A 26942-nucleotide genomic window follows, 5' to 3' on the forward strand; every position below is an offset into this window, starting at 1 on the left:
TTTATCTTCTCTGTCAGATATTTATATAAAAATGGAAGACCTTGAGGGCTTGCTATCTAATGAGAAAAAAACAGGTCATTTATCTTACAAAGAAAGGAAAACTCCAACACTATTTATATGACCAGAGTAATGACTTAAGGATTGAAAGCATCTACAGTACATCCCTGACATGTTCCCTGTCTTTTTACTCAGGTGATTTGTGAATATTTTGTACATGGTTGCATCGAATCACGTTACTATACCCAAGGGCGTAGATTCTATGGGGGATGGGAAGGAGGTAACCGCCCCAATAATCAACATAAGCAAGTACAACACCCCATTATTTATACCATGATCAATGGAATTATTTAAACGCTTCATGCTGCAAATCTACGCCCTTGATTATACCTATATTGTTGCCAAAAATATTTGTATGTGGCTTATTGTACGTATCACGACAGTTTCCTGGTGAAATGAATCCTAAAGTCTACAACAAATGTTACTTCCTTTTAGACAAATCACAAATACAAGCACAAATTAAGTTCATACTTGCATCAAAACGTTTAACTAAAGTGCATGGCCTATACGGCGATATATTTTATTGTTTGCACTGCATAAGTAACTATATTCATAAGCTTGTTCAAATGCAGGCAAATTGTGCAGTAGCTCAACTTATGGAGCATTGCACTTATGATGCAAAGGACTCGGGTATGAGTCCTGAAGAGCACACAAGTCGACATGTGACTTAAAAGTCTCAACCGGATATGGTTGCTTCAGCAATTGCGTTTTCATGTTCATGTTTAAGGTAGGGAGATAGATTTGTTGCTTTTAAACTCAATAGTTTGCAAGAAAATTTGCTTTTAGCACACAATTTGGACATTTCACCTCAGATCTGATGCATGTGAGGAGCAACTTAATATCATCATGAAAATTGTTCAATGCACGTAAAATAAGGACACATAATACAGTGGAAGTTTTTATGAGGAAAAAGATGAAAATTATACAGGATTCTTTTAATCTGAGAAATCAGAGTAAAAACAAATTTCATAAACAGAGCACAAGATACAAGTACTGAAAGAGCAGTTAGATCATTTGTTTTCTGCACTCCTATTTAAGTTAGCACGTTTAAATTCTAGAATCTTGTAAATCCTGCTAGTACCTTAAGAGCTGTCAATCAGCAATTTCTAAATCATTTCAAAATCATATACTTACAATTCTGTAAATCTATACTGTACATAATATTAATATAGAAATATGGTTATTTAATGCTGTTTAAAGCAGCACTTTTTTGCACACTGATGAATGTAAAGAACGTTAGGAAAAGAAATCGTACATAGTCTGGCACATACAGCCATGAAGGGCAAAAGGCATGACTATTCTGCAAAGAGATGCTTTAATGAAACAGACCTTGGAGATATTGGTTATATTTGGAAGTCTTTAAAGATGAGCTTCAGCCCTCTGTGACATGTACTGCACTTGTCCTCATACATTTTACAGTTACAATTCCGGTCATCTACATTGACACTACTGCAAATTTTATAATGTTTAAGAAACTGTACACAGGCCCTCGTGTCTGAACAGTATGCTACAAACCTACTATAGTTTAACCAATGTTCAGTCCCTGGCACATGGACATTTTACTTAAGTGAAAGACAGTACTCGCAGACCAATATCTTGAAATTACAGTCTCACAGAAGGCAGCTCAATGCGAGATGATTCATCCTTTTTTTTTATGGACAGATAAACACCCCCACTTTCTTTCTAAACATGGCAAGAAGCAATAATCCAGTCAGTCACTTACAAAACACCTCTTTAAAAAGAAGCCATAATGGCCTGGCTTTCTGAAAATGGGAAACGCTTCCAGGAAACACATCATCTATACTCCACTAAGTATGGTTATACTTCTGTAAGCTTTTCAAAGATTCATGATCACACACTATCAGAATCTGCAAAGTTGCTGTATTATAATTAGAGATTTTGTTTTAATTCTATATTGGTTAGTGAATGGAAATACTATGACATGAAATAAGAGGCTTGCTGATTTCCAGTGTTGGTCAAAACATGAACAAATACAAGACATTTAAAGATGTTAAAGCCTCCTAAACTCTTAAAAAAAAAATTTAAGGAATTAATGTGAAATAAGACTGAGGTTGACAGTAAAATAGACTAAATCAACAGCAAACAACTTTGTCAAACATTTCTGCTTTGCCATAATCTAACGTCATACAGCAACAATACTGAATTTCATTTCAAACATTTTCCACACTTAAAAACATGGCAGGGAGCAGAGCACAAGAACTCTACCTATACAATGATCATCAATATGAAGTGACCGGCCTCAGTTTAAATAAAACACAAGTGCATTTGAGTTCATCTACAAGAGAGATTATTTTAGTTTGTTAATTTAAAATCTAAATTTGGGCTGATATGGAGTATAGGGTATCCCCCTGAGACACTGAAATCACATCAGCTACAACCTTCAAGTGCCCATAATTTGTCTTCAGGAATGGCAACAAAAAGTAAAAAGGCATGTATTGTGTGCTTAAAGTATATGACATATGATAAAGATTTAAAAATATCTATATCAAAAACTTCAAATATGAATTAAACTCTGTTGCATTAGGAAACTAAAACTGAACACTGTTTGCAATGTATATGTTATGCAAGAAAACACAACAATAACAAAATCTTACAATCAGAACTTAAAAATACACTTTAAGTGGAATAAAGAGACTGGAATGTTTTGTAGTTTCTCAATGGACTGCTGAGTCTGACGTGTTAAAAGCAAATGAGGATTTCAATTACATAAAAAAAACCCACAAAGAGTAAATATCAGAGAAACTGCCACACAGAATTTGTAAATATCAATTGAATCATTGTTTCATCCCTTACTTAAGAACTTGTTGAACATAAACTATAATGTTTAGGAATGCCATGAATAATCATGTTTACGCTGTCCATCCAGTCTTGGTTTCAGTCCGTAAACACTCTCTCCGACACACATGCACACACACACACACACACACACACACGAGATGTCAAAGGTCAAGTTTAGTTGCTGTCCTCTTTAGCTTGAGCGAGAGCTTTCTCTGCGGTTGCTGAGCCCTCAAAGCGTTGGGAGGCAATAGCAGCTTGATGGGACATGCTCTTCCTGACAATGTCTCCCTTCCTCCATAGTGTGATCTCCTATAATACAAAAAATAGAACATAAGCACATAAATCTGTATTTCTATACAAAAGCTGCATTACTTCATCTAATACTAGTGTGGTGTGGGTGTGTGCACCTGCTGTTTAAAGTAACGTCTTTCTTCTTCGTCAATGAGAACGAGATTCAGATAATATCGAACAGAGAATTTCTTATTAATGTCCCTCATGGTGGGCGTCATCTCATACCCAGCCAGGAAAAGACGGATAGGGATGGATTCACCTATAGGCACAAACATAAAAATTAAATAAAATTGTTGGTAATCCACTAGCTGAACAATGGGAGATTTTTGGGTTATAAATGAGCAAAATGCCATTATTGATTGAGTACATAAAACAAATCAGTGTTTAAAACACTGCCCTGGTTCACTACGGTAAGCCTAAAAATGGTTTTATTTTGAGCTGTTGGGACGGAAATGTACTTCATCAAGTTGTTTATAATGAGCTGATGTCATAGCAGTTATGTACATATTAATTTGTTTAGTGTGTAACCAGCTCTCTATTATAACTTTACTGCTAAAGAAATGATTAAAGGATATGTATTATTGTGATTGTTACATTGCACATTTCTACATAGTACTTTCATGTTTAATAATGTTTATTTCATCCCCATCATTATTGAATCATCGTTTTATGTTTACAGCTTTATTGTGTGTAGTATTACGGTTCAGTTGCATTATCGACTGAGGCTGTACAATATCATATAAAATAATAAAGTCTCCCATTGAACTCGTTTCAGACATATCACAAGATTCACCTCTTAAACAGATAAGTGTAGTACAATACAAACATTAATAGTAGATAAAACACTTGAATAGTCATATCAAAATATACTGGTACCTGGTGGTGATTAAGGAGAGTCCCCTGTCCTGCATTTGAGTGGTGTCAAAGAATCGCTATAAGTTTAATGTTAAACGATTCATTAAAAATATGTAAATACTAGTGTTGTTTATCTTCATCAAAGCAAGTAATCATTCGGTTTAAAATATTTTTTTCAGAATAACATCATATCAACATGAAAATTGCATGTTATGACTCAGGCTCTGAATATCTTCCGGTCATGATCACACACAAGCGATATATATCTAGGTAACCTCAAATCATGAGATTCATCCATGCAGAAGACCAGTGCCGAAACAAACCTCACGTAAAGTGTTCTTCCGCAAATTTCTTGCAATTTTAAGTTCAAACACAGACGTCGCTAGGGAGCATAATGTGCCGTAGTGCAGTAGCTTTGTATAAAGATGAAGTTTGCATTAGTTAAAAAGATTTTTGACCTGTATTTTTCAGTATACATCATATAGAAAACAAGAGTCATTCATTTGATATGAAGAAAATAGAGACTAAACAGAAGCAACTCTGGAGATACAGTTAGGAATGTACAACAATTAAGTACCTCGAACAGGTGCCCCATCCATGATCTCGTATTTTGCAATGGTGTCGTTTTCATGGTAAACATTTGGCCCGGTCCCCGTTGTCTCTCGTTTAATGATATCAATTTCCATGTGTCTGATCTTAATTCGCACCAGCAAGAAATATATCTTCCCCACAATCACATCTTTCAAGTGATACCTGCCATTTTCAAGAGTTTTGGGAGAAAGAAAAAACTGACAAGGAGGAAAAATGTAATCGTCAAGCTATTTAAATTTTATAAAACTATATAAGCATGTTGATATTTTCTATACCTAAAAACTAAAGTGTAAGCTCCAGGCTTTAAATTGTATAAGCTGCATCACACTGACTTCTTTCAAATCGGGGTCAATTCAATAAATCGCAGTTTGTAGGCATTTCATTCAGAGCACACCCAGTAGCCGTTAATCAGACTTACTTTGATTTGTTGTACTCAAATTCAATGTGTAGACAGTCCTCGATTCCCACCTCCATCTTTATAGAGGAGTTAAGTTCTGGATATGTGCTGAGTGTGTGCACTACGATGTCCATCTCTTTGGAGATGTCATTCAGTCTCCTGCTGATGGTCGCCCGCAGAAAATAGCTGGGGAAAAAAAACAGAATGTGGTGAAAGTTTTTGAGTGAACAGTTGATTGCATGATATTATATATCGATATAATAAAACAGTTAAATACATTTTATTTAAAACAAAGAAACATTTAAAGGGATAGTTCACCCAAAAATGATCTCATCATTTACTCACCCTCATGCCATCCCAGATGTGACTTTCTTCTTCAGAATACAAACAGATATTTTTAGAAGAATAACTCCACTCTGTATGTCCATTCAATGCAAGTAAATGGTGGCCACAACATTGAAGGTCCAAAAAGTACATAAAAGGCAGCATAACAGTAATTCATACGACTTCAGTGGTTAAATCCAAGTCTACAGATTAATGAAACAGTAAATTATAAGTGTGAGTGAGAAACAGGTCCGTATTGAAGTCCTGTTTTTACTATAAACCTCTACTTTCACTTTCAAATTCTTCTTTTGTTTTTGGCCATTTGCTTTCTTCACATATGTCACCACCCACTGGGCAGGAAGGAAAATTGATAGTAAAAAAGAAAATAGGACTTAAATATTGATCTGTTTCTCACCCACACCTATTATATCACTTCAGAAACCACTGAAGTGGTATGGATTACTTTTATGGTGCATTTATGACTTTTTTGGAGCTTCAAAGTTCTGGCCACCATTAACTTGCATTGAATGGACCAAAAGAGCTGAGATATTCTTCTAAAAATCTTTGTGTTCAGGAAAAGAAAGAGGAAAAGAAGGGGTGAACTATCCCTTTAACAATTCGACAATTCAAGTAAATACAAAATATTTGGGAAGCTCACATTCACATACCGAAGTTTTACATTCTGGCCTGTGTAAGACTCATATGGTTTCTCCACATGTGTGAACTCGAAATCAAAGGTCTGAGATTGGGCCATTTCTCCAGGCCGAGCTAAATCCTTTACCAGAGAGACAAACTCATGGTGGTTTCCTCTGTCATAGTACAATTCTGGGGGAGGGGGTAGAAGATAGAAAAAATATTACTGCATGCATTAAAGGATTGCCATGGTTACAGATTTGCATGTTGTTTGTTTGACTTTTAGTTGTGTATCTGTTTTATTCTTTCAAATGTGTTAAGGGTTCAAATTTGTGTATGTACAATAAACAAATGGGAGGTATATAGAATTCTTGAGGAATATACCCCACTTCAGGAAATGTTTTATATAAAATAGTTCACGTTCAAAACAATAACAAATAAAGTTTATTTCCTTTGGAGGAATATTTTAGAAGTATTCACGAGTGAATATAGCCCCAATTTAAACTAACCGATAGTTTTACAGAAAGCATGGTTTTGAAAATCATCATAACTATAAAACATGATTCAAAGGAGTATCGTGCTGCCAGAGCTGTGGGCTCGTCTATAAGACCGCCTTTTTACAGCGGATGTGTCCTGTGTCACGAGACTGGGTGTCTGAAATTTGACACTTGATTTGAACGGGTTTAATTCTTCAGTGTGAATCCTGTAACGTATGTTACAAATTTGACAAGATCGAATTATGCGTGTAACACCGCAAAACAAACAATGTTACATTCTAGCACATACATCACAAAACACCGCAACAGCAACGTTCTAATTACCGATTTGTCCGACAAATTCTATTTTGATTCCTTGATGCTCGAGCCTTTTCCCTGGGTTCTTCAGGGTTACGTTGACTTTGCCAGACACTGTCTCGCCGTCGTAAAACAGAAAATATTTGTCCTTCTTCCCGTCCTCAGTTTTGTGCTCGGCCTTTTTCCTCGTCTCCCCATCATTTAGAACTATGTCAATTTCAGCACTTTGTCCGAAACTGAAGAAGCTCATCCCGACACCTTGCGCTGAACTGTGGAATTATTTTGTATTCGAACACCTGGTCAAATTCCACATCAATCCAACTCCGTCTTGGTCTCAGGCTAGCTGTTTTATCTTCTGAAATACATCTAGGTTTATAGTGGGCTATTTCAAGTGCATTTGTTTGTTAATTAGTCGTATGGGCACTGCGGAGGGGTTTCCAGCAATGTACACACGCGCACCAGCTTCTGAAATGATTCAACTACCGGGATAGCCCATGTCCAATTTTCAAAGTAAAAGTCTTTTCGCGTCGATAGAAATCAATTTAAAAAGAAAAATGAATTTAATTTGTAAAAAGACAATTGTACGTAATAGCAATTACATTTAGGAGTAAATGGTGTTAAAAAAAAAAAAAAAAAAACATATTCACAAATTAAAATGTTAATAACCTGAATTAACACAATTTAATATTAAATTGCGTATTATTAATCACCATTATCAATGTTTTTTTGGTGATTGAACCAGTAGATTAATTCTGTTCGCTTCATCTTTGATATAACTCTAATGTGCTTATCTTTCTTTCTACTGTAGGAGTCGCCTACAGCTTGCTCACTGGGGTTATTAATACAATTATCATTTAATTATTTTTAAACACTATTAAAAATCGTATTTTATCGAAATTACACAATGATGATTAATGGACTTTATAGACATTACAGTTTTATCGTCTGTTAATGCTGATATTCTGTAAAGCTGCTTTGAAACGATGTGTGTTGTGAAAGGCGCTATACAAATAAAATTGACTTGTCTTGACTCTTTCTGTCTTTCTATAAAATTACAATTATTTATATATAATAATAATAATATTATATATTATATATATATATATATATATATATATATATATATATATATATATATATATACACACACACACACACACACACACACACAGTACTGAGCAAATGTTTTAGGAGCTTGTGAAAAATCTTACATAGTGAGGATGCCTTCAAAAATAATGCCATAATTAACTTTCATTTATCAATTGACATCATACAAAGTCCAGTAAACATAAAAAGGCTAAATCAATATTTGGTGTAGCCACCTTTGCCTTTAAAACAGCCCCGATTCTCCTAGGTACACCTGGACACATATTGTCTTGGTTGTTGACAGATAGGAAGTTCCAAGCTTCTTGGAGAATTCACCACAGTTCTTTTATCTATTTAGGCTGTCTCACTTGCTTCTGTCTGTTGCCCTGTTTTTCCATTGTAATATTTTCTATTTGCAAAAGTAATGTTTGGGAGTCTAAAATGTATTTTTCCTATTGACACACTAAAGCTGAAGATATAAATAAACATCTCAAGACAAATGTTTTTGTGAAACATCTTAAGTGCCTACAAATTTTGAACAGTAGGGACCTACTGTATATAACAACAATAATAATAATCCATCCACTTTGAGAATTTAGATATTGGTCACTTTTTTGTGACAAATTGCTTGCTATGTTCCTAATCTGTAAATACGTTTGGATCAAATTGTCTGCTAAATGACAATGTAATGTAAATTTATAATAATTTAAATTAATAATGGAAGTTATAATGCTACCATTACTCATAGCTACTCAGTCCCTTCTATTCTTTTTATAAAATTGTAATTTTAAGAATAAGAAACCTTAATCTCATGAAAAGTGGTCAGTAATCAGTAGATAATCTCACATTAAACATGAGTATTTGTGTTAACGCAAATGACTTCTATTATACCATACATACTCTCAAAATGCAAAAATGTTCTACAGTTAGCTCTTGGATTTGAAAATGTAAGCGTCATGATGACTATGTGGCTAATGTCTCCCTCTAGTGAGCAAAACATTGACATGGACAGAGCACCGTTTGTTTACCACACATTTGCTTTATTGAAACCTTAAAGCATCTAGAGACACATTTAGGAGGCCAAGTCCAAAAGTATTTACAGACTATTTGACAGACAGATAAGTGCCAAATAGTTTCTAAATCCCAAGTGCCTTTGGCCTCTTAAATCTTGATCAAAGCGCTACTTTTAAACCCTCTCACCAAAAATATACTACATTAAAATGTTGATTATTTTATATTGGACAACTAAAAAGGTGAATGGAAAGCCAAAATGTGAGGTCAAATTCTTCCATGGTAGTCATAATCCTCTCTAAATCCTGTTAAATTGAAAGGATAAACTCGAGTAACGTGGATTATGCAAACGCATTCTCCGTTTACCTTTTGAATGCGCTCTTGTGATTGGCTGACTTTGATGTCACTTCAGCGGTGGGCGTGGCCAGTTCACTCTACTCCACTGCTACAACACAGAGCGCTCCATAAACCCCTCTTGATTTAAAAACGCGGTACGACTCAGACAAAGTTGAGTTTTGCAGTACAATCAATCAGACATAACATTTGATTGAGAAAAGACTAGGACTTAATTGTTTGCCAGGTTATCTAATCATGTGTAAGACAATCTAGTGAAGAGATTTTACCAGCGGATGTCAAAACCCTCACAACATTGATCATCTTTTTAGGAAAAGTCAGCGCAAAAACTGTGATTTTGGGATGGCAGAGCCGCAGCAACAGTTGGTAGACATCGACCCAGATTTTGAACCGCTCTCTCGGCCGCGCTCATGCACCTGGCCGCTGCACCGACCTGAAATCACCGAGCCGGGGAGCTCAAACACATCCTCCCCGGCACCGTCCGTCAAGCCGGAGCAAGGAATCGTAGACTTTATCAGCAGTTTAAGTTTACTTGAGGAGACCGAGGACTACCCGGAGGAGAAACCCGTCCTTCTGTGCAATGACTTCCACTGCCAGGACAACTGCGTTCATCCCCAGCCGCTGCATCCACAGCAGCCGAATCCCCAGCTGACGCACCCGCAACAGGTGCCGCCGCTCCCCGCCCCTGCTAGCAGCTCCAGTCCTGCAGCGGCCCAGAGGAAGAGCAGCTCGTCTCGTAGGAACGCATGGGGGAATATGTCATACGCTGACCTCATTACCAAGGCGATCGAGAGCTCCCCTGAGAACCGGCTCACCCTGTCTCAGATCTACGAGTGGATGGTGAAGAGCGTGCCTTACTTCAAAGATAAGGGCGACAGCAACAGCTCAGCCGGCTGGAAGGTAATTACTCTCCAAGGCTAATTACAAGTGTCATTTAGGCAGACGTAAAGTACCATTTGAAGTCCCACAGTACTGCATGTGCACAAGTTGATAATGCTTTATAGGTTGAAACCCCCCACACACAATTGTGGGAAATGTGTTGACGCACATTTAAAAGATCCTTGTGATGTTAGTGTCCATGAATGTACCTTAATACAAGATAATAAAAAACATGAATAATTCTCATAATAAACAGATATGAAAAGTGGGGAACACATTAAAGGGCGGTTCACACCGAGCATGCCCTTTGCGCTAAAAAAAAAAAAAGAAAAAGAAAGAACGCAGGTGTCTCGAGATTTGTTTTTAACAGTTGTAGTTCTTTTTTACTTGACACGCGTCTAAAAACACGTGCCAAAGACGTCCGTTCAAGCGCATGTTTACAAATGAAAACGATTGGCGTGAACGGCCCCTGAGGCTTACGTTTCTGAAAAGTAGGCTAATGATTGTCTCCTGAACATTTAGTTAGAAGAAATACATTGATTTTTACTTGGCTCCGAAAAAACAACACTTTACTGTAACAACTTATCTTCAATAGTAACAGTAAAATAAATATATAAATAAAACAGTAATACATTTCCTCACTGATGACGCGCAGTTTGTTATGGAATTTAAGCCGCGAAAGAGGAGGGACTTGAGTTAAGTGTCCATATTCAAAATAATGTGTAACGGCCCAGCATCATCTGCTCAGTTGGTGATGGCAGTTCATTAAGTCATTGTTTAATATCCTTGACTGAAAAGCTTGTTTTGTAGTTTGCCTTTCTACCATTAGGCGCCAAACTGAAAGTAAAGGGGGGTTAAAAGAGGTCATTCAAAAATCTGGCTTCTTCTCGTTTGTAAAAAAATTGAAAATTATCATAAAAGTAATAGTTCACCCAAAATAAAAATTCTGTAGTTATTTACTCACCCTCATGTTGTTTCAACCCAATATGATTGTATTTCTTCCATGGAACACAAAAGGACCTATTTTGCAAAATGTCCAGGCTGCTGTTTTCCGTACAGTGAAACTAAATGGGATTGGGTCTGTCAAGCTCTAAACAATTATGGAATTGCACCACAAAAGTTTCATAAAAGTGGTCTATATGACTTGTGCTCTATATTTCAGTGATGTTAGGGCTGTTCGATTCCAGACATTTTTGAATCAAGTCCAATTCCTGTTTTTGGAATCAATTCCATGAGAGGATTCCAGACGAATTTTCTTTATTCTTAAGTAAAAACGAGAGGCAGTGTGAAATCTCATAATTAACAGCGTAATATAAAGCATTTTTACACTTTTTATGAACTTTGGTGTCGACTCTCACTTCCCAAAACCTCAGAATCAAAGATTTTTGGAATTGACCCTCTGCCCTAATTGGAATTAAAATCAGGCATGAGGTGTCTTGACTTGCCATATTAGAATGTACTGTACGTAAAAGTGAATGAGATTTGATATAGAACAGAGGGGAAGATTTTCAGCGCTCTGGGGTTCAGAGACCGGTTGCACCAGCTATACGTACGTTACAACTTAGCCTAGTTGTGGCGTAAATGGGCACTAAGTCACAATTTACGCACTAGTAAATATTTGAGCATTGCACCATTAAACATATAGGTGGGCCGTAACCCTGCGTATAAATTAAATATTTACGGAAGCCTCCGACCATGTATAATGGATGGAATAAAAAAGCATACTGACATTTTATGACATCACTGAGCTCATGTTTTGCGTTGCAGGCATACATTATAATGTTGACATTTACACTCGTTTACATTTACATGAGAGAAAGAAAAAAAAAAACTCTTCAGCATGAAACTATTCTAACGGTGCAGTTTTCGGGGTGCGTCACCCAGTGTCAAGTTTCAAGATATATGTTTGATATTAAACTGAAAACATTTATATTTTCCCAGCCTGTTGTATTAGTATTTATTTATCACCCCTTATTTATTTTAGATACAGTTCTTATATATTGTGATTTACACAGGGCAAATATACTATGTATCAAATATACTTTTACTACATATCGTATTTTAATAGGGATATCATTTATTACAGCTGACAGTTACGTGATCAAACAAGGTTTGAACATCAAGCATAACAAGATCAAATTGAAATGCACAGCTTTTTAACACTTCTGTGTACAAATTTGAAGGTTGCTTATTGGATCAATTAAGGTAAACGTCATATTATGCGACTACGCATCACTTTACGGAGACCTTATGACCTACTAGCTAAGTCTTGCCTTAAGAACAGGTGGTGCAACCAAATTAAGCACTGACTTAGTTACTAGTAGTTACTAAGCCCCTAGTGTGAGCTTTACATACCAACTTACGTGAGACCTTAGCAGAAGATAGAAGGAGAGCATGCAGTTGTACTTTGTCTGTGACTTAGTAGATTGGCTATTTAGTAGTTAACACTCAAACTACTGTACGCCCACAAAGGAATGTGAGTATACTGTGGTCATGTTCATTGGTTTCAGTCATCTGACCCATTATACTAGCACCCTGAATACACACATGCAAAGGTATGTAGTAAGTCTCATGATTTAACTATAGATTTCTAAAGCCCCTGTGGTGCTTTGAGTGGCCTAATGACTAAAATGATCTATCACACAAATCCAGGGGTCGGCCTCATTTCTCAGGAGTAAGGTGAAGCAAACAGAGAGTGATTTCAGTGTTGAAAGGGTTTTTGTTAACCTGTCATTTTTGCATTCCATCCTGTTTCACATCTCCATACAAACCACTTTTGTTTCTTTGCTATGTTCGGTGCATAAATGGAAATTCGAATCCTTACCGTCACATGTGTCAGTGTCTCCTCCCATCACTGAGCTAAAAATACCTGCAGGATTATTACAAAGTCATTACAGGGAGACATATATACCTGTAAGGTGTGGTCCTCCCCTTGCCCTCCCTCACTTCATCGACTCTATATACAACGACAAAACATTGTCTGGTCTCTTACATCTGTGACATAGGATGTTTCAGTCGGGTTGTAGGGTTTGGACTGTTCTTTATCATCATGCTGTCTACATACCTGAGTCTGAAACAGTATTCTGCTTCCTGTCCCAGTAGATTCCAGTCTGTTTTTGCCCATTAACCTGGTGAAACTTGAGCAACAAAATAACAAGATGTTTGCCATAGAGCTGTTGAGTCATGGCCTATTTTATTGCAGCTTAATTTATGATTATTATTAAATTATGCAATTTTTTAAAATATATTTTTTATGCTTGCATTTGAGAATTTGCATTTGATAAATTTGACATGTCCAGTGAGATACATGAACTGGTGCCACACATTTTTTAACATTCTTCTTAATTATTTTATTGGATATGCAAGAGTTAAGAATAAATGTACAAGATTTAGTATATACAGTGCATCCGGAAAGTATTCACAGCGCATCACTATTTCCACATTTTGTTATGTTACAGCCTTATTCCAAAATGGATTAAATTAATTATTTTCCTCAGAATTCTACAAACAATACCCCATAATGACAACGTGAAAGAAGTTTGTTTGAAATCTTTGCAAATGTATTAAAAAAATTAAAAAATCACATGTTCATAAGTATTCACAGCCTTTGCTCAATACTTTGTTGAAGCACGTTTGGCACCAATTACAGCCTCAAGTCTTTCGTGTATGATGCTTCAAGCTTGGCACACCTATTTTTGGGCAGTTTCACCCATTCTTCTTTGCAGGACCTCTCAAGCTCCATCAGGTTGGATGGGGAGCATCGGTGCACAGCCATTTTCAGGTCTCTCCAGAGATGATCAATCGTGTTCAAGTCTGGGCTCTGGCTGGGCCACTCAAGGACATTCACAGAGTGTCCTGTAGCCACTCCTTTGTTATCTTGGCTGTGTGCTTAGGGTCGTTGTTCTGTTGAAAGATGAACCTTCAGCCCAGTCTGAGGTCCAGAGTGCTCTGGAGCAGGTTTTCATCAAGGATGTCTCTGAACATTGCTGCATTCATCTTTCCCTCGATCCTGACTAGTCTCCCAGTTCCTGCCACTGAAAAACATCCCCACAGAATGATGCTGCCACCACCATGCTTCACTGTAGGGATGGTATTGGCCAGGTGATAAGAGGTGATAAGATAATTCAGACTAAAAAGTTAAATCTTTGTTACATCAGACCAGAGAATTTTGTTTCTCGTGGTCTGAGCATCCTTCAGGTGCCTTTTGGCAAACTCCGGGTGGGCTGTCACGTGCCTTTTACTGAGGAGTGGCTTCCATCTGGCCACTTTTCCATACAGGCCTGATTGGTGGAGTGCTGCAGAGATGGTTGTTCTTCTGTAAGGTTCTCCTCTCCACAGAGAAACACTGGAGCTCTGTCAGAGTGACCATCGGGTTCTTGGTCACCTCCCTGACTAAGGCCCTTCTTCCCCGATTGCTCAGTTTGGCCAGGCAGCCAGCTCTAGGAAGAGTCCTGGTGGTTCCAAACTTCTTACATTTACAGATGATGGAGGCCACTGTGCTCATTGGGATCTTCAATGCTGCAGAAATTGTTTTGTACCCTTCCCCAGATCTGTGCCTCGATATAGGCCTGTCTCAGAGGTCTACAGACAATTCCTTGGACTTTATGGCTTGGTTTGTGTTCTGACATGTACTGTTAACTGTGGGACTTTATATAGACAGGTGTGTGCCTTTCCAAATCATGTCCAATCAACTGAATTTACCACAGCTGGACTCCAATCAAGTTGTAAAAACATCTCAAGGATGGTCAGTGGAAACTGGATGCTCTTGAGCTCAATTTTGAGTGAATACTTACCTACATGTGATTTTTTTTATTTCATTTAATTTTTTTAATAGATTTGCAAATATTTCAAACAAACTTCTTTCACGTTGTCATTATGGGGTATTGTTTGTAGAATTTTGAGGAAAATTATTAATTTAATCAATTTTGGAATAAGGCTGTAACATAACAAAATGTGGAAATAGTGAAGTGCTGTGAATACTTTCCGGATGCACTGTATATATATCAAATTTAATTAAACATAATTATTCTTTCTGAGATATATTAAACATGTGCATCATGAGGTTATGTGACATCAATGTAGCATAATGTTATTTGAAATGTTTATTGACACCTGGTATTAAAATGCATCTCAGGTGATTCGATCACATGTGGTCAGGCCACAGGTGTGACACATCACTGTTTACACCCGGTCGCTAAATGCGTCTTCTTTTGACCACTTGTATTTGGATTTCGTGGGGAGGGTCTCTGATTTCATGACAAAATATATCAATCATTATGTCATTGTGTTACTGCACCATAATAAACAGGGCCACAATTTCAGCTGGTCCACTGGTCTAAGGGGGCCCCACAATAGATTTTATAAAAATGAAATGGGCCCAGAGCAGTATACCTTCACTGGACTCAAAAAAGTCAGAAAAGACAAAGTACTGTATGGACAAAACCCAGCACACTGTTTCTCCACAAATGCATAATTATGAGCAAAATGATCCATTGTTTAAGTTGAGTACCTGTGTTAGTTCAGCTTCTGATGCATCTGCTTCTAATCTGTGTCCCTGTATGTGTATATCAGATACACTGAAGAAGATCTGTGAAGTTCTCGTGCTTGTGTAAGTATCTGCTTTTTCAAAATTGTATGATCGGACGGTTATTTCTTTACATAACAGGCAAAGTTTAAATAATTTTTTAAACTATAAACATATTAGTAGGGACATGACCTAAAGCTCATCTAAAACAGAGCGTTGTGAAATTACTATTTAAATTTTTGCCACTATTATTGACTCATGTTTTTATTTTATTGTACAGTTAACAGTATTCAGTATATACTGCACAGTGAAGTAAGCAGTATAGTATTCTATTCTGAACATAACAAAGGAGATTGAGAGGTGAAATTGCTACCCTAGAGTATGCAAATAGGTGTACGAGGTCAAATTTAAAGGTTACACCACCAAATTTGTGAAGCATCCCCTAAAAGTCAAAGCAAAATAATGAGGATGGTGTTCAAACTCAATTTATGAGTTTTTGGAAACTAGCATATTGTTTCATAACTTTCTTGTGTTTTTAAATAGGCAGTCCATTTTTTAATCGATGTGCCATAAATAGTCAAACACATATACAGTGAAGATAGAATTCTAGTTGTATTTCAGCACTGCCAAGTGCCCTCATAACCACTGTGCCTCCTTTAGAATTTACTTTCTGTTTCTAAACCCTGGCAGTCTGGGCCCATAGCTATAACTGTATTTGTTAATATGTGTATGTGGTATAGTGATAGTGTCTGGGGTGCAATGCTAACACAAATTATCAGTGTTTGTGTATTGCCATTTTATGTCCATTCATGATGACATTAACAGTTCTAAAGTTTAGTCGCCTGAGATAATAAATGCAATCATATGGTTTTCATAATGCTGCTTTAGGAAAAAAAAGCTTTCTCTCTCTCTCTCTTTAAAAAAATGTTTAACTGAGCCCTACTTACAGCAGATGAACCCTTTTACCTCTGCATGCTTTGAAGTTCACCATAGGTTTAACCTCTCCCAGTAATACACACACAAACATGCAAGCTGTACATTTGTACGCTAGAATTTTCAGAGCATTTGAAAGGCACACACACAATATTTGTACAAGCTTATCTTACAGCAGATACTAAATTGTCTCCTAGTTTGTTGGTCACTGAGAGTTTCGGCTGTAGGTGAACTGGCTACTGATTCTCCAATAACTAGTCACTGTTGACCTTGACTGTTTGTAGATTCTAAGGCCATGTCTACACTTATACATTTTGGGTGAAAACATGGTTTTCCGTTACCCAACATCATAGTTTTCTAGTTTACGGTACTAGAAATAGCTTTCTAAAGTTTTTTTTTCTATTACGTTTCTAACGTCATAATTTTCTTAAGTATGCTGTAATGAAAAGTGTTTTGAAAGCGCTGATCAAGTGTGGTTGAAAGGCATAAATGTAGCAACATTTTAGATTTTTGTAAAAAAAAAAAATCAAAATGTTCTGTTTTTTTTGTGGAGAAAAATGGAATTCCAGTGTGGAAGGGAGGTGTAAATGTAGCAAAATCAATGCATTTTTTTTACTTAAAAGAGTGTGGATGTGGAGTACGGATTACGAATTCTAGAAAATCTAGAATTTTAGGTTTAAATTCTAGTGTTTGTGAACTCTAATCTATGGAAGGATATAACAGGCTAAATTTAATTAATAAATACAGTGCATACATAAAGTATTCAGACCCCTTAATATTTTGTTTTTCTTCACATTTTGTTATAATGCAGCCTTATGCTAAAGTGCTTTAAAATTATTATAATTTTTATTTTTTTTCTCACATCAATCTACACTCATAATCTATACCCATAATGAAAATCAAAAAACTGATTTTGGATAACTTTGAAAATTTATTGTAAAGAAAAATAACTGAAATATTACATTGACATAAGTATTCAGACCCTTTGCTATGACACATTAAATTTAGCTTAAGTGCATCACATTTCTCTGGATCATCTTTGAGATGTTTCTACACTTTGATTGGAGTCCACTTGTGGCAAATTCAATTCATTGGACATGATTTGGAAAGGGACACACCTGTCTATATAAGGTATCACAGCTGAAAATGCATATCAGAGCAAAAAACATGCCATGAGGTCAAAGGAACTGCCTGCAGAGCTCAGAGACAAGATTATGTCGAAGCACAGATCTGGCAAAGGCTACAAAAAAATGTGTCTGCGTTAAAAGTTCCCAAAAGCATAGTGGCCTCTGTAATTCTTAAATGGAAGAAGTTTGGAACAAACTGGACTCTTCCTAGAGCTGGCTACCTGACCAAACTGACTTGACGGGGGAGAGGGTCCTTGGTAAGAGATTTGACCAAGAACCCAATGGTCACTTTTGTTGAGCTCCAGAGATCATTTGTAGAGATGGGAGAAACTTGCAGAATGACAACCGTCACTGCAACACAGATCTGGACTTTATGGCAGAGTGGCCAGACGGAAGCCTCTTCTCAGTGCAAGATACATGAAAGCCCACTTGGATTTTGCAAAAAAGCACCTAAAGGACTCTCAGACTGTGAGAAACATGATTCTCTGATCTGATGAAACAAAGATTGAACTGTTTGGCCTCAATTCCAAGCGTCTGGAGAAAACCAGGCACTGCTCATCACCTGTGCAATACCATCCCAATGATGAAGCATGGTGGTGGTGGTGGTGGTAGCATCATGCTGTGGGTGTGTTTTTCTGTGGTTGGGACTGGGGGACTGTTCAGGTTTGAAGGAAAGCTGAATTCAGCAAAATACAGAGATATCCTTAATGAAAACCTGGTTCAGAGCATTCAGGACCTCAGACTGGGCCAAAGGTTAACCTTCCAACAGGACAATGACCCTAAGCACACAACCGAGACAATGCAAGGGTGGCTTAGGAACAACTCTGTGAATGTCCTTGAGTGGCCCAGCCAGAGCCCGGACTAGAACCCAAGCAAACATCTCTGAGAGACCTGAAAATGTCTGTCCACCGATGGTCCCCATCCAACCTGACAGAGCTTGAGAGGATCTGCAAAGAGTAATGGCAGAAAATCCCCAAATCCAAGTGTGCAAAGCTTGTCGCGTCATACCTAAAAAGATTTTAGGCTGTAATCGCTGTCAGAAATGCTTCAAATAAGTACGGAGTTAAGGGTCTGAATATTTATGTCAGTGTGATATTTCAGATTTTTCTTTTTGCTAACACAGGTACTCAACTTAAACAATGGATCATTTTGCTCATAATTATGCATTTGTGGAGAAACAGTGTGCTGGGTTTTGTCCATACAGTACTTTGTCTTTTCTGACTTTTTTGAGTCCAATGATGGTATACTGCTCTGGGCCCATTTCATTTTTAAAGTGTCAAAAATCTGTTTTTTGGTTTGGGGTATGGAGTATAGATTGATGAGAAATTTTAGCTGCATTTTAGCTGCAACAACAAAATGTGGGAAAAAAATGAAGGGTTCTGAATACTTTATGAATGCACTGTATATCATTAAATAAATAAATACATCAGGAAATGTTCCGATCAATACCTTTAAATACTGTGAAATATGGGCATAAATAAAAAGGGATTAAATGTATGTTTATTTAAGGGCCTAAAAAGATGTGATATATGACATGAAATATGCCTTGAAATGAAATAATATTGGCAATATTAAATAAATAAATATGTAAAGAAATAATTAAATGCATCATAAAATTTTGCAATCAGTAATTAAAAGTATCATGAATAGTGTTCAAATAAATAAATAGGGTGTGAGCATTTACTTATTTTTTTACTTAGAACGCGTGAAATACACCTTGAAATAGGCCTTTCGCGATTATTAATTAATCGTCTTATCACGGTTATCTGAACTAATTATTATTGAGCACACATATTTTAATTTCCAAATAAGGGAATTTTAAGTGAATATATAAATGCTATGAACAGGGACATTTGTATGCCATTCAGTTGAACTCCAAGCATCACTGAGCCACTTTGCGGACATCAAGCAGCCCCTGTCTAGAAGAGCCCGTGAACCACTTCACAATTGCTCTGATGCACGTGGCATCGGCAGAGGCTTGCGCTAAACTCCTGCGAATATATAAACAAATATAAACTTTGATTGTGAATGCAAAGCGCTCCGGGTTAAATTTAACCATCGTGCAATGGGAAATATTCCTGTTTATAGAGGGTTCATACACGTTAACGTCACGCAGTGACACAGAAGAGAAGATGCACAGTTAGTTTATTTCTGTGGAGTGATAAAATGATGAAACTAAATCTCAAAGGTTTTGCTTCATGTGAAATAAGGGCTTGTGAGTTTAATCAAAGAGCATAAAAGAGCATGTTTCCCTGTCTCCTTCTGATATCGCTGCTCCCTTCGTGCATATCGCGGCACCCCTTCATCATATCGTGGACCCGATTTGCGGCTGGCAATGCTTTCCCGGTTCTCCCGATGGCCAGTCCGCCTCTTCTTTCGGGCCACCATCTCTCCTCAAGCCCCAGTGCCGGTAGTTGCGCCACTGTGTCAGCCAAATGTAATAATCGTGACAGCTCTACCTTGAAATGACACAAGACATGAAATACGCCATGAAACGTAAACTGTCACTTTCACCTATAAAAGGTGCATTATTATTTAAATTATTGGCTGAAAGGTTCTCAAAGACCTGCCTCCAGCAGTTTTAGTCCAGAATAATCGACAGCTACTTAGGATAGCAGACAGAAAAATAGAGTCTGTGGGAAAGATTTTGAGGGATGTATTTAAGTATTTCTTGACATATTTCTTTTATTTAATGTTGCCCATAATATTTCATTTCAGGGCATATTACATGTCTTTTATTTCAAGGCATATTTCATCCCTTATTTATTTATTTATGCCCATATTTCACAGTATTTATAGTTATTGATTGCAACATTTCCTGTATTTAATTAGTTAATAATATATTATATATTTATTCTGTTATCCTTCCATGCTAATCTAGTTATGGACAAATTCTTAGAATCTATCTGATGGATAAATGTCAGCATAGGCAGGTGAAATGTGTGGAAATTGAAGTTTGTGGTTTGTAGATGATACCTGCTCCACATAACACAAGCACATTAAAGTCTTTGTCACTGTAGGCTCTGAGGGTTGGTGTGCACTCTGGATCTGTGGGTACCTGTGGCTTTTAATCTATAGCTATATCATTGTGCATGCATTGGGACAGTATTGTGACAAAAACTTCATCAGATATCAGAAAAAATCCCCAAACTCAAATGTCAGCATCCAGATGCTCTAGTGACAACAGTCAGTTAGTTGTTGTGTTGTCTTGTACCTTAAGATGGTATTTTTTCATTAACAAAAAGCTGAATGTACTTTCTGTGACACTTGCTTAACCAAACCTATGCAATTTAAATAATACATTTAAACAGATTTCCTAATTTGTCCTAGATTTCCGTCTGCCATTGGTGGGATAGTCCCACCACAAACTCATGTCATTAATTGCTCCAATGTAATTGCTTCCAGCTAGGTGGACCGCTCAAACAAACTGATCAATGTTTGAAACATGTTTGTTAGCACAAATCAACTTACGAATAGTTTGAATTGGGTACAGGCTGCACCTAGATTGAATTTAGTTGGATTAAGGGAGCTGTATTATTAGATTTGTAAATAGATCAAAACTGTCGTTGTGCACTACTGTGCACTGAATTAATTGGAATGAATATTTTTGTCATAGAATTGCACTGTGGTATAGCATTGCAAGTAAGAATGAACAATTAAACCCTAGAGCGTTCTTTGTGATGAAGAGAATGAAATAGGTATAGGATTGACAGGAATTTACCCTTTAGCTTGCCAGAAACATTCCTAAGACAACTTGTATGCGCTTGTTGCGAAAAGATGTTTGCATTTTAGCTGCAAGGAGTTCTGGGACTCGAGTCAAGCCAACCTTAGCTAATTATTTCAGAAAGCTAGACAATAAGGCATTTGTGTTATTTCCATCAAACACACCACAAGAAGTTATAAAGACCTCTCACTTTGCCTTTACTTGCCACAAAAAGACAGAACACATCTCTCAATGTAATTTTCTTCACGGGCATTAAGTTGAAGCCCTAATCCAGTCCATACCCGAGACTGTGTGACCTAACACGACCCAACTGGTACCATCAAATTTTAAGCCCAAACCTCAAATCACTTACTTTCTTTAGAATTTCGTCTCTAAGTGCATTTGATGCAGTAGACTGTATTTAATTGATTTATCATAGACACAATTTGTTACAGTATAGTTAAAATAAACAGTAGTGTTACTAAACCGTATACAGTATAGTAACAGTATACTTTTTACAAGGAACAGCAGCCACTAAGCACACCAGAAAAAAAAAAAAAAACACTAACCGTTTTCAAGTGCTAAAACTTTGCTGGGTAAAGAACAATCATGAAGACCTCTATGAAGTTGTACTATGGGTCAATTGCAGCACAATGGATGATATTCTGTGGTCTGTTTGTTGCTCTCAGTGGTAGATTCTGGCAGAGAGAATCATAAGCAGGTGCCTGGTGCCTTGTTCGGCCCCTGTAAAGCAAAGCGTTAAGGCAAAATACACAGATATTTCAAAGCCATAGAAATACAGAGAGAAGTATTTTTTCGGTCAAAAAAGGAGGTCACCATAAATCAATACATTATTTTTCTGAAAAGAAAGAAAGAGCCAGAAAGCCACAGATAATCTATCATTTTTATTAGGCTATAACAGGCCATTTATTTTCAATAGGCTTTTACAAACAAATGTATAAAACGCAGCAAGGTGCTAAGATTAATAGAGTGCACCAAGTTTAGGTAGTTTGGGACAGCTAATGTATGTAACAAGTGTGCACCTTCAAAGGGGCAAGAGACGTGCAGACTGTGGTAGGCCACCTCATCTCTTTGTTAACTCCCATCCGTCATATAGAATGCACTTTGTTGATGCCACCTCTTTGGAAGCAGAGGTACCATGACAGGAGGTCTGCATTGTTATCGGTGAAAAGCCAGTCTACACCCTCCAGAGCCTATATATTCTCTGTCTTCCCATGTATGTCTAAGAATTCTGTCATGGGATTCCTCACACTGAATCCTGGAGAGTTCAGAGGCATCTGGGATCACAAGGGTCACTAAAGGGCAGCAGGGGGGTATTTTTTAGGCTCCACTGTACTCCAGTGAAATATTCAGGGCTTACTGCACAATCACAAGAGTTCACAATAACTCCTCCAACATTATGGAGTGAGGGAGAGGTGAAAGGGGCAGGAGGAATGGAAGGGAAAGGGGGTTACTAGGGAAAAACGTCAAACATCCTCCATTCCTGAGCGCTGTGCTCATTTCCAACTGAGCATGTTCCTTAAAGCATTTCCTCTGTGGTCCATCTGAAATGCCAGTGGCCTATAGAGGGACATTATGGTGACGTTGGCTTGAACTGCTTCATTTTCATGTTTGCATTTTCAAGAGCAACTTGATGAGCATTCCCTTTTCATATATATGTGTGTGTGTGTATGTGTATGTGTGTGTGTGTGTGTGTGTGTGTGTGTGTGTGTGTGTGTGTGTGTGTGTGTGTGTGTGTGTGTGTGTGTGTGTGTGTGTGTGTGTGTGTGTGTGTGTGTGAGTGTGTATTTATCACTTTGTGGGGACCAAATGTCCTCATAAGGATAGTAAAACCCAAAATTTTTGACCTTGTGGGGACATTTTGTCGGTCCCCATGAGGAAAACAGCTTATAAATCATACTAAATTATGTTTTTTGAAAATGTAAAAATGCAGAAAGTTTTCTGTGAGGGTTAGGTTTAGGGGTAGGGTTAGGTTTAGGGGATAGAATATAAAGTTTGTACAGTATAAAAACCATTATGTCTATGGAAAGTCCCCATAAAACATGGAAACACAACATATGTGTGTGTGTGTGTGTGTGTGTGTGTGTGTGTGTGTGTGTGTGTGTGTGTGTGTGGGTGTTACTTCATGGGGAGTCATGAATCGATTTTAATAAATAATATAATTTGTTTTTATTATTACTATTATATAAGACTAGCTACACTGACTTAACCATGGAAATGAGGAACCTTTCCTCCAGTGTAATATGTATGTTCTGTTTGAATTATGTTGGAAATTACAAGCAAACAGGCTTTAATAAACTAACACACAAGAGATGGAGAATAGGTAAAATTTTGTGAGTGATGTGTACGATTTCTATGGAAGAATTATGTGTGGATCTTATTCAGATAGAAATAATGTTGGGAAGGGCTTGATTTTATCTGTGAAGATTTGATTAGATCCTGGATGTTGGGTAGTGTTGGGAACTAAAGGTTTTCTGATTCAGAACCGATTCCATTGTAAAAAAAAAATACCAAACTCATATTATTATCATGACTTCGGTTCCGTTAATGGTTCTCAAACATGCATTCTTTCGCTGATGTGGACACAACACCATGCTAAATCACTGTGATTGTGTTTCCTGCGCTACCGTTCATTGACACTACTAAATCAGCAGTGCGAAACATGCAACGCCAAATACATTTCAATTCAGTTTTTCACAATTCCTGACATTTAATCGTAGAAAACATGTCAGAATAGTAGAGAGAATGATTTATTTCAGCTTTTATTTCTTTCATCACATTCCCAGTGGGTCAGAAATGTACATACAATTAGTTAGTATTTGGTAGCATTGCCTTTAAATTGTTTAACTTGGGTCAAAAGTTTTATGTAGCCTTCCACAAGCTTCTCACAATAATTTGCTCGAATTTTGGCCAATTCCTCCAGACAGAACTGGTCAGGTTTTCAGTCCTCCTTGCTTGAACATACCTTTTCAGTTCTGCCTGCAAATGTTCTGTCAGATTGAGGTCAAAGCTTTGTGATGGCCACTCCAATATCTTGACTTTGTTGACATTTTGCCACAACTTTGGAGGTGTGCTTGTGGTCATTGTCCATTTGGAAGACCCATTTGCGACAAACATAACGATGGTCATTATGGCCAAAAAGTTCAATTTTTGTATCATCAGAGCAGAGGACATGTCTCCAAAAAGTAAGAAATATTTTTTTCCCTTGTGCATTGCAAACTGTAGTCTGGCTTTTTATGGTGGATTTGGAGCAGTGGCTTCTTCCTTGCTGAGCAGCCTTTCAGGTTGTGTCGATATAGGACTCGTTTTACTGTGGATATAGATAGTTGTCTGCCTGTTTCCTCCAGCATTTTCACAAGGTTCTTTGCTGTTGTTTGGGGATTGATTTGCACTTTTCGCACCAAACTAAGTTCATCTCTAGGAGACAGAATGAATATCCTTCCTGAGTGGTATGATGGTGTTTATACTTGCATACTAATTTTTTGTACAGATGAACTTGGTACCTTCAATTGTTTGGAAATTGCTCCCAAGGATAAACCAGATTTGTGGAGGTCCACAATTCTTTTTCTGAGGTCTTGGCTGATTTCTTTTGATTTTCCCATGATTTCAAGAAAAGAGCCACTGAGGTACACCTCCTATCAGAAGTTAATTGTCTAAAGGCTTGACATAATTTTCTGGACTTTTCCAAGCTGCTTAAAAGCACATTTAACTTAGTGTATGTAAACTTCTGACCCACTGGAATTGTGATATAGTCAATTAAAAGTTAAACAATCTGTATGTAAACAATTGTTGGACAAATAACTTGTGTCATGCACAAAGCAGATGTCCTAAATGACTTGCAAAAACTACAGTTTGCTTATATTAAATCTTTGGAGTGGTAAAATCTTTTTTTTTAATGACTTCAACCTAAGTGTATGTAAACTTCTGACTTCAATAGTCAATAGTTTATAGATAGATAGATTGATTGTATTGGCTGTAAAAATCCTAAACCGTGAATCCATAGTTTTTTGATGAGTCATTTACAGTTTGATGGGGATATGGATTTGGAACTTTCATAATGACCGATGTGGAATAACAGGGGAGGAGAGTGAGAGATAACGGGAGGGGACAGGAGGAGTGTTATTCTTTTACACCACCTCACAATAACAAACACGCCCCTGCAGGCCTCTGGGGGCCAGTTGGGGGGCTCTGCATCCTGTAACACACACATGCACACGTGCGGACGCACACACCCACACAGGCATATTTACGGAGATACACACATACAAAAAGCCAGGTGCTTGTCTTTGCAGGGTGTTCCCTCAGAAGGGGTTCCTCTGCTCTGTCTTGCTCTCTGTGGAGGCCTCGTTCTGGATACAGGTGGGCACAAAGACCGCCGATGTTTGGCGCCTTACTGGTAGTCAGTGTTTTTCACATCGGCTTGTGAACTGAACCGTTTCGACTCGTGCAGTATGTAAACTGGCAGCAGAATGGCTTAATATACAGTGGAAGCCAAAAGTCTGAGATCACAATGAAATTATGGAATTTTTCTTTTTCATTCAAATCCGGGAATAAACAAAGTTTTAGTATTTTGAAAAAAATTACAATAATAATAAAGAAATGTTGTACTATTTCTTGGTCTCTATTCAAATTTGAGCAAATTTTTGACTTTGACCTTTAAGTAATTTAGGTCAGGTTTCCTTGCTTCCATTAAAGCACTCAATAAAACATTCTCAAATCATGCTGGATAACATGGATCATCAGGATTTGCACAAACTTGAGGAGTCCATGCCAGCTCGAGTGTATGTGGCATACCTAATACTACAAAATTCAGAAAATAATATTCTTTTTACTCCGATTGTTATGTGGATTATATCATTTGTTTTGTGTGGCATTATAGCGTAATGGCATTATAGCCACATTAGATAAGAAAATTACGAATTTGAAAATGAAGTCATAAAATAAGGAGATAACAAATAAATTACAAATCCCAAGAAATCCCAATTGTACAGGAATCACAATATATAAAGCATTGATGTTCTTCTTACAACTTTAATCTCGTAATGCTAAAACTTCAATTTTACAATGCTACGACTTTATTTTCAAAATTGACTTCTTTAATCCTGTGACGTTATTACTTTATTCTCTTTTAAGAACTACAAAGTGATTATTCTCAAAAGATGATTTTATTTTTGTAATTTTTATTTTATTCTTAGGCTTCGTCAACACTAATAAGTTTTCATTTCAAAATGCATCTTTTTCTCTGTTTTGGCCTTCCGTCCTCACTGAGACCTTTTGACAGTGAAATTTGATCTTTTCGAAAACGCTCTCCCAAGTGGATACATTTGAAAACACTGCCTTCGTGTTGAAGTGTGGACAGGGAAAACCGATTTATTTGTTGTCATGTGACACAGTCATGTATTCACATCCAATCCAAAACTATTATGATGGCGAGTTAAATTTTAGTGGTGTTGTTTTGTCTGCTATGTACTTTGAGAGAGTTGTTAAAGATAAATGTTACTTTGTACAAACATTTACATTGCTTTCCTTCAAAGTTGACGGGAAGTTTACTCGTAATGGCTGT

General features: G+C 37.1%; 2 protein-coding genes across 2 annotated transcripts in view; one reads left to right on the forward strand and one right to left on the reverse strand.

The window, feature by feature from the left end:
• Positions 1 to 953: 953 nt before the first annotated feature.
• On the reverse strand, positions 954 to 7228 carry vps26bl (vacuolar protein sorting 26 homolog B, like). Its single transcript, XM_052115934.1, has 6 exons — positions 6769 to 7228; positions 5983 to 6139; positions 5012 to 5176; positions 4580 to 4755; positions 3264 to 3406; positions 954 to 3165 (listed from the first exon to the last, which is right to left on the reverse strand). The coding sequence occupies exons 1-6, from the start codon at positions 6989 to 6991 to the stop codon at positions 3031 to 3033; spliced, it is 999 nt and encodes a 332-aa protein (XP_051971894.1). The 5' UTR covers positions 6992 to 7228; the 3' UTR covers positions 954 to 3030.
• Positions 7229 to 9325: 2097 nt separating this feature from the next.
• Positions 9326 to 26942, forward strand: part of foxo1b (forkhead box O1 b) — a 48875-nt gene continuing 31258 nt past the window's right edge. The window contains exon 1 of the mRNA XM_052116668.1: positions 9326 to 10092. Coding sequence (XP_051972628.1) covers positions 9535 to 10092 — 558 coding nt within the window. The 5' untranslated portion in view covers positions 9326 to 9534. The remainder of the gene's footprint in view (positions 10093 to 26942) is intronic.

This window comes from Xyrauchen texanus, chromosome 43, assembly GCF_025860055.1.
Source record: "Xyrauchen texanus isolate HMW12.3.18 chromosome 43, RBS_HiC_50CHRs, whole genome shotgun sequence".
In the NCBI taxonomy this organism is placed as follows: domain Eukaryota; kingdom Metazoa; phylum Chordata; class Actinopteri; order Cypriniformes; family Catostomidae; genus Xyrauchen; species Xyrauchen texanus.

Bases quoted from the DNA above. Each gene is read 5' to 3' on its own strand.
- vps26bl (XM_052115934.1), bottom strand. From the start codon at position 6,991: ATGAGCTTCTTCAGTTTCGGACAAAGTGCTGAAATTGACATAGTTCTA. The intron at 5,177-5,982 runs GTATGTGAATGT...TTTTTTCCCCAG, and splicing joins GGCCAGAATGTAAAACTTCG to CTATTTTCTGCGGGCGACCA. The intron at 4,756-5,011 runs GTAAGTCTGATT...TGAAAATGGCAG, and splicing joins TTTGAGTACAACAAATCAAA to GTATCACTTGAAAGATGTGA.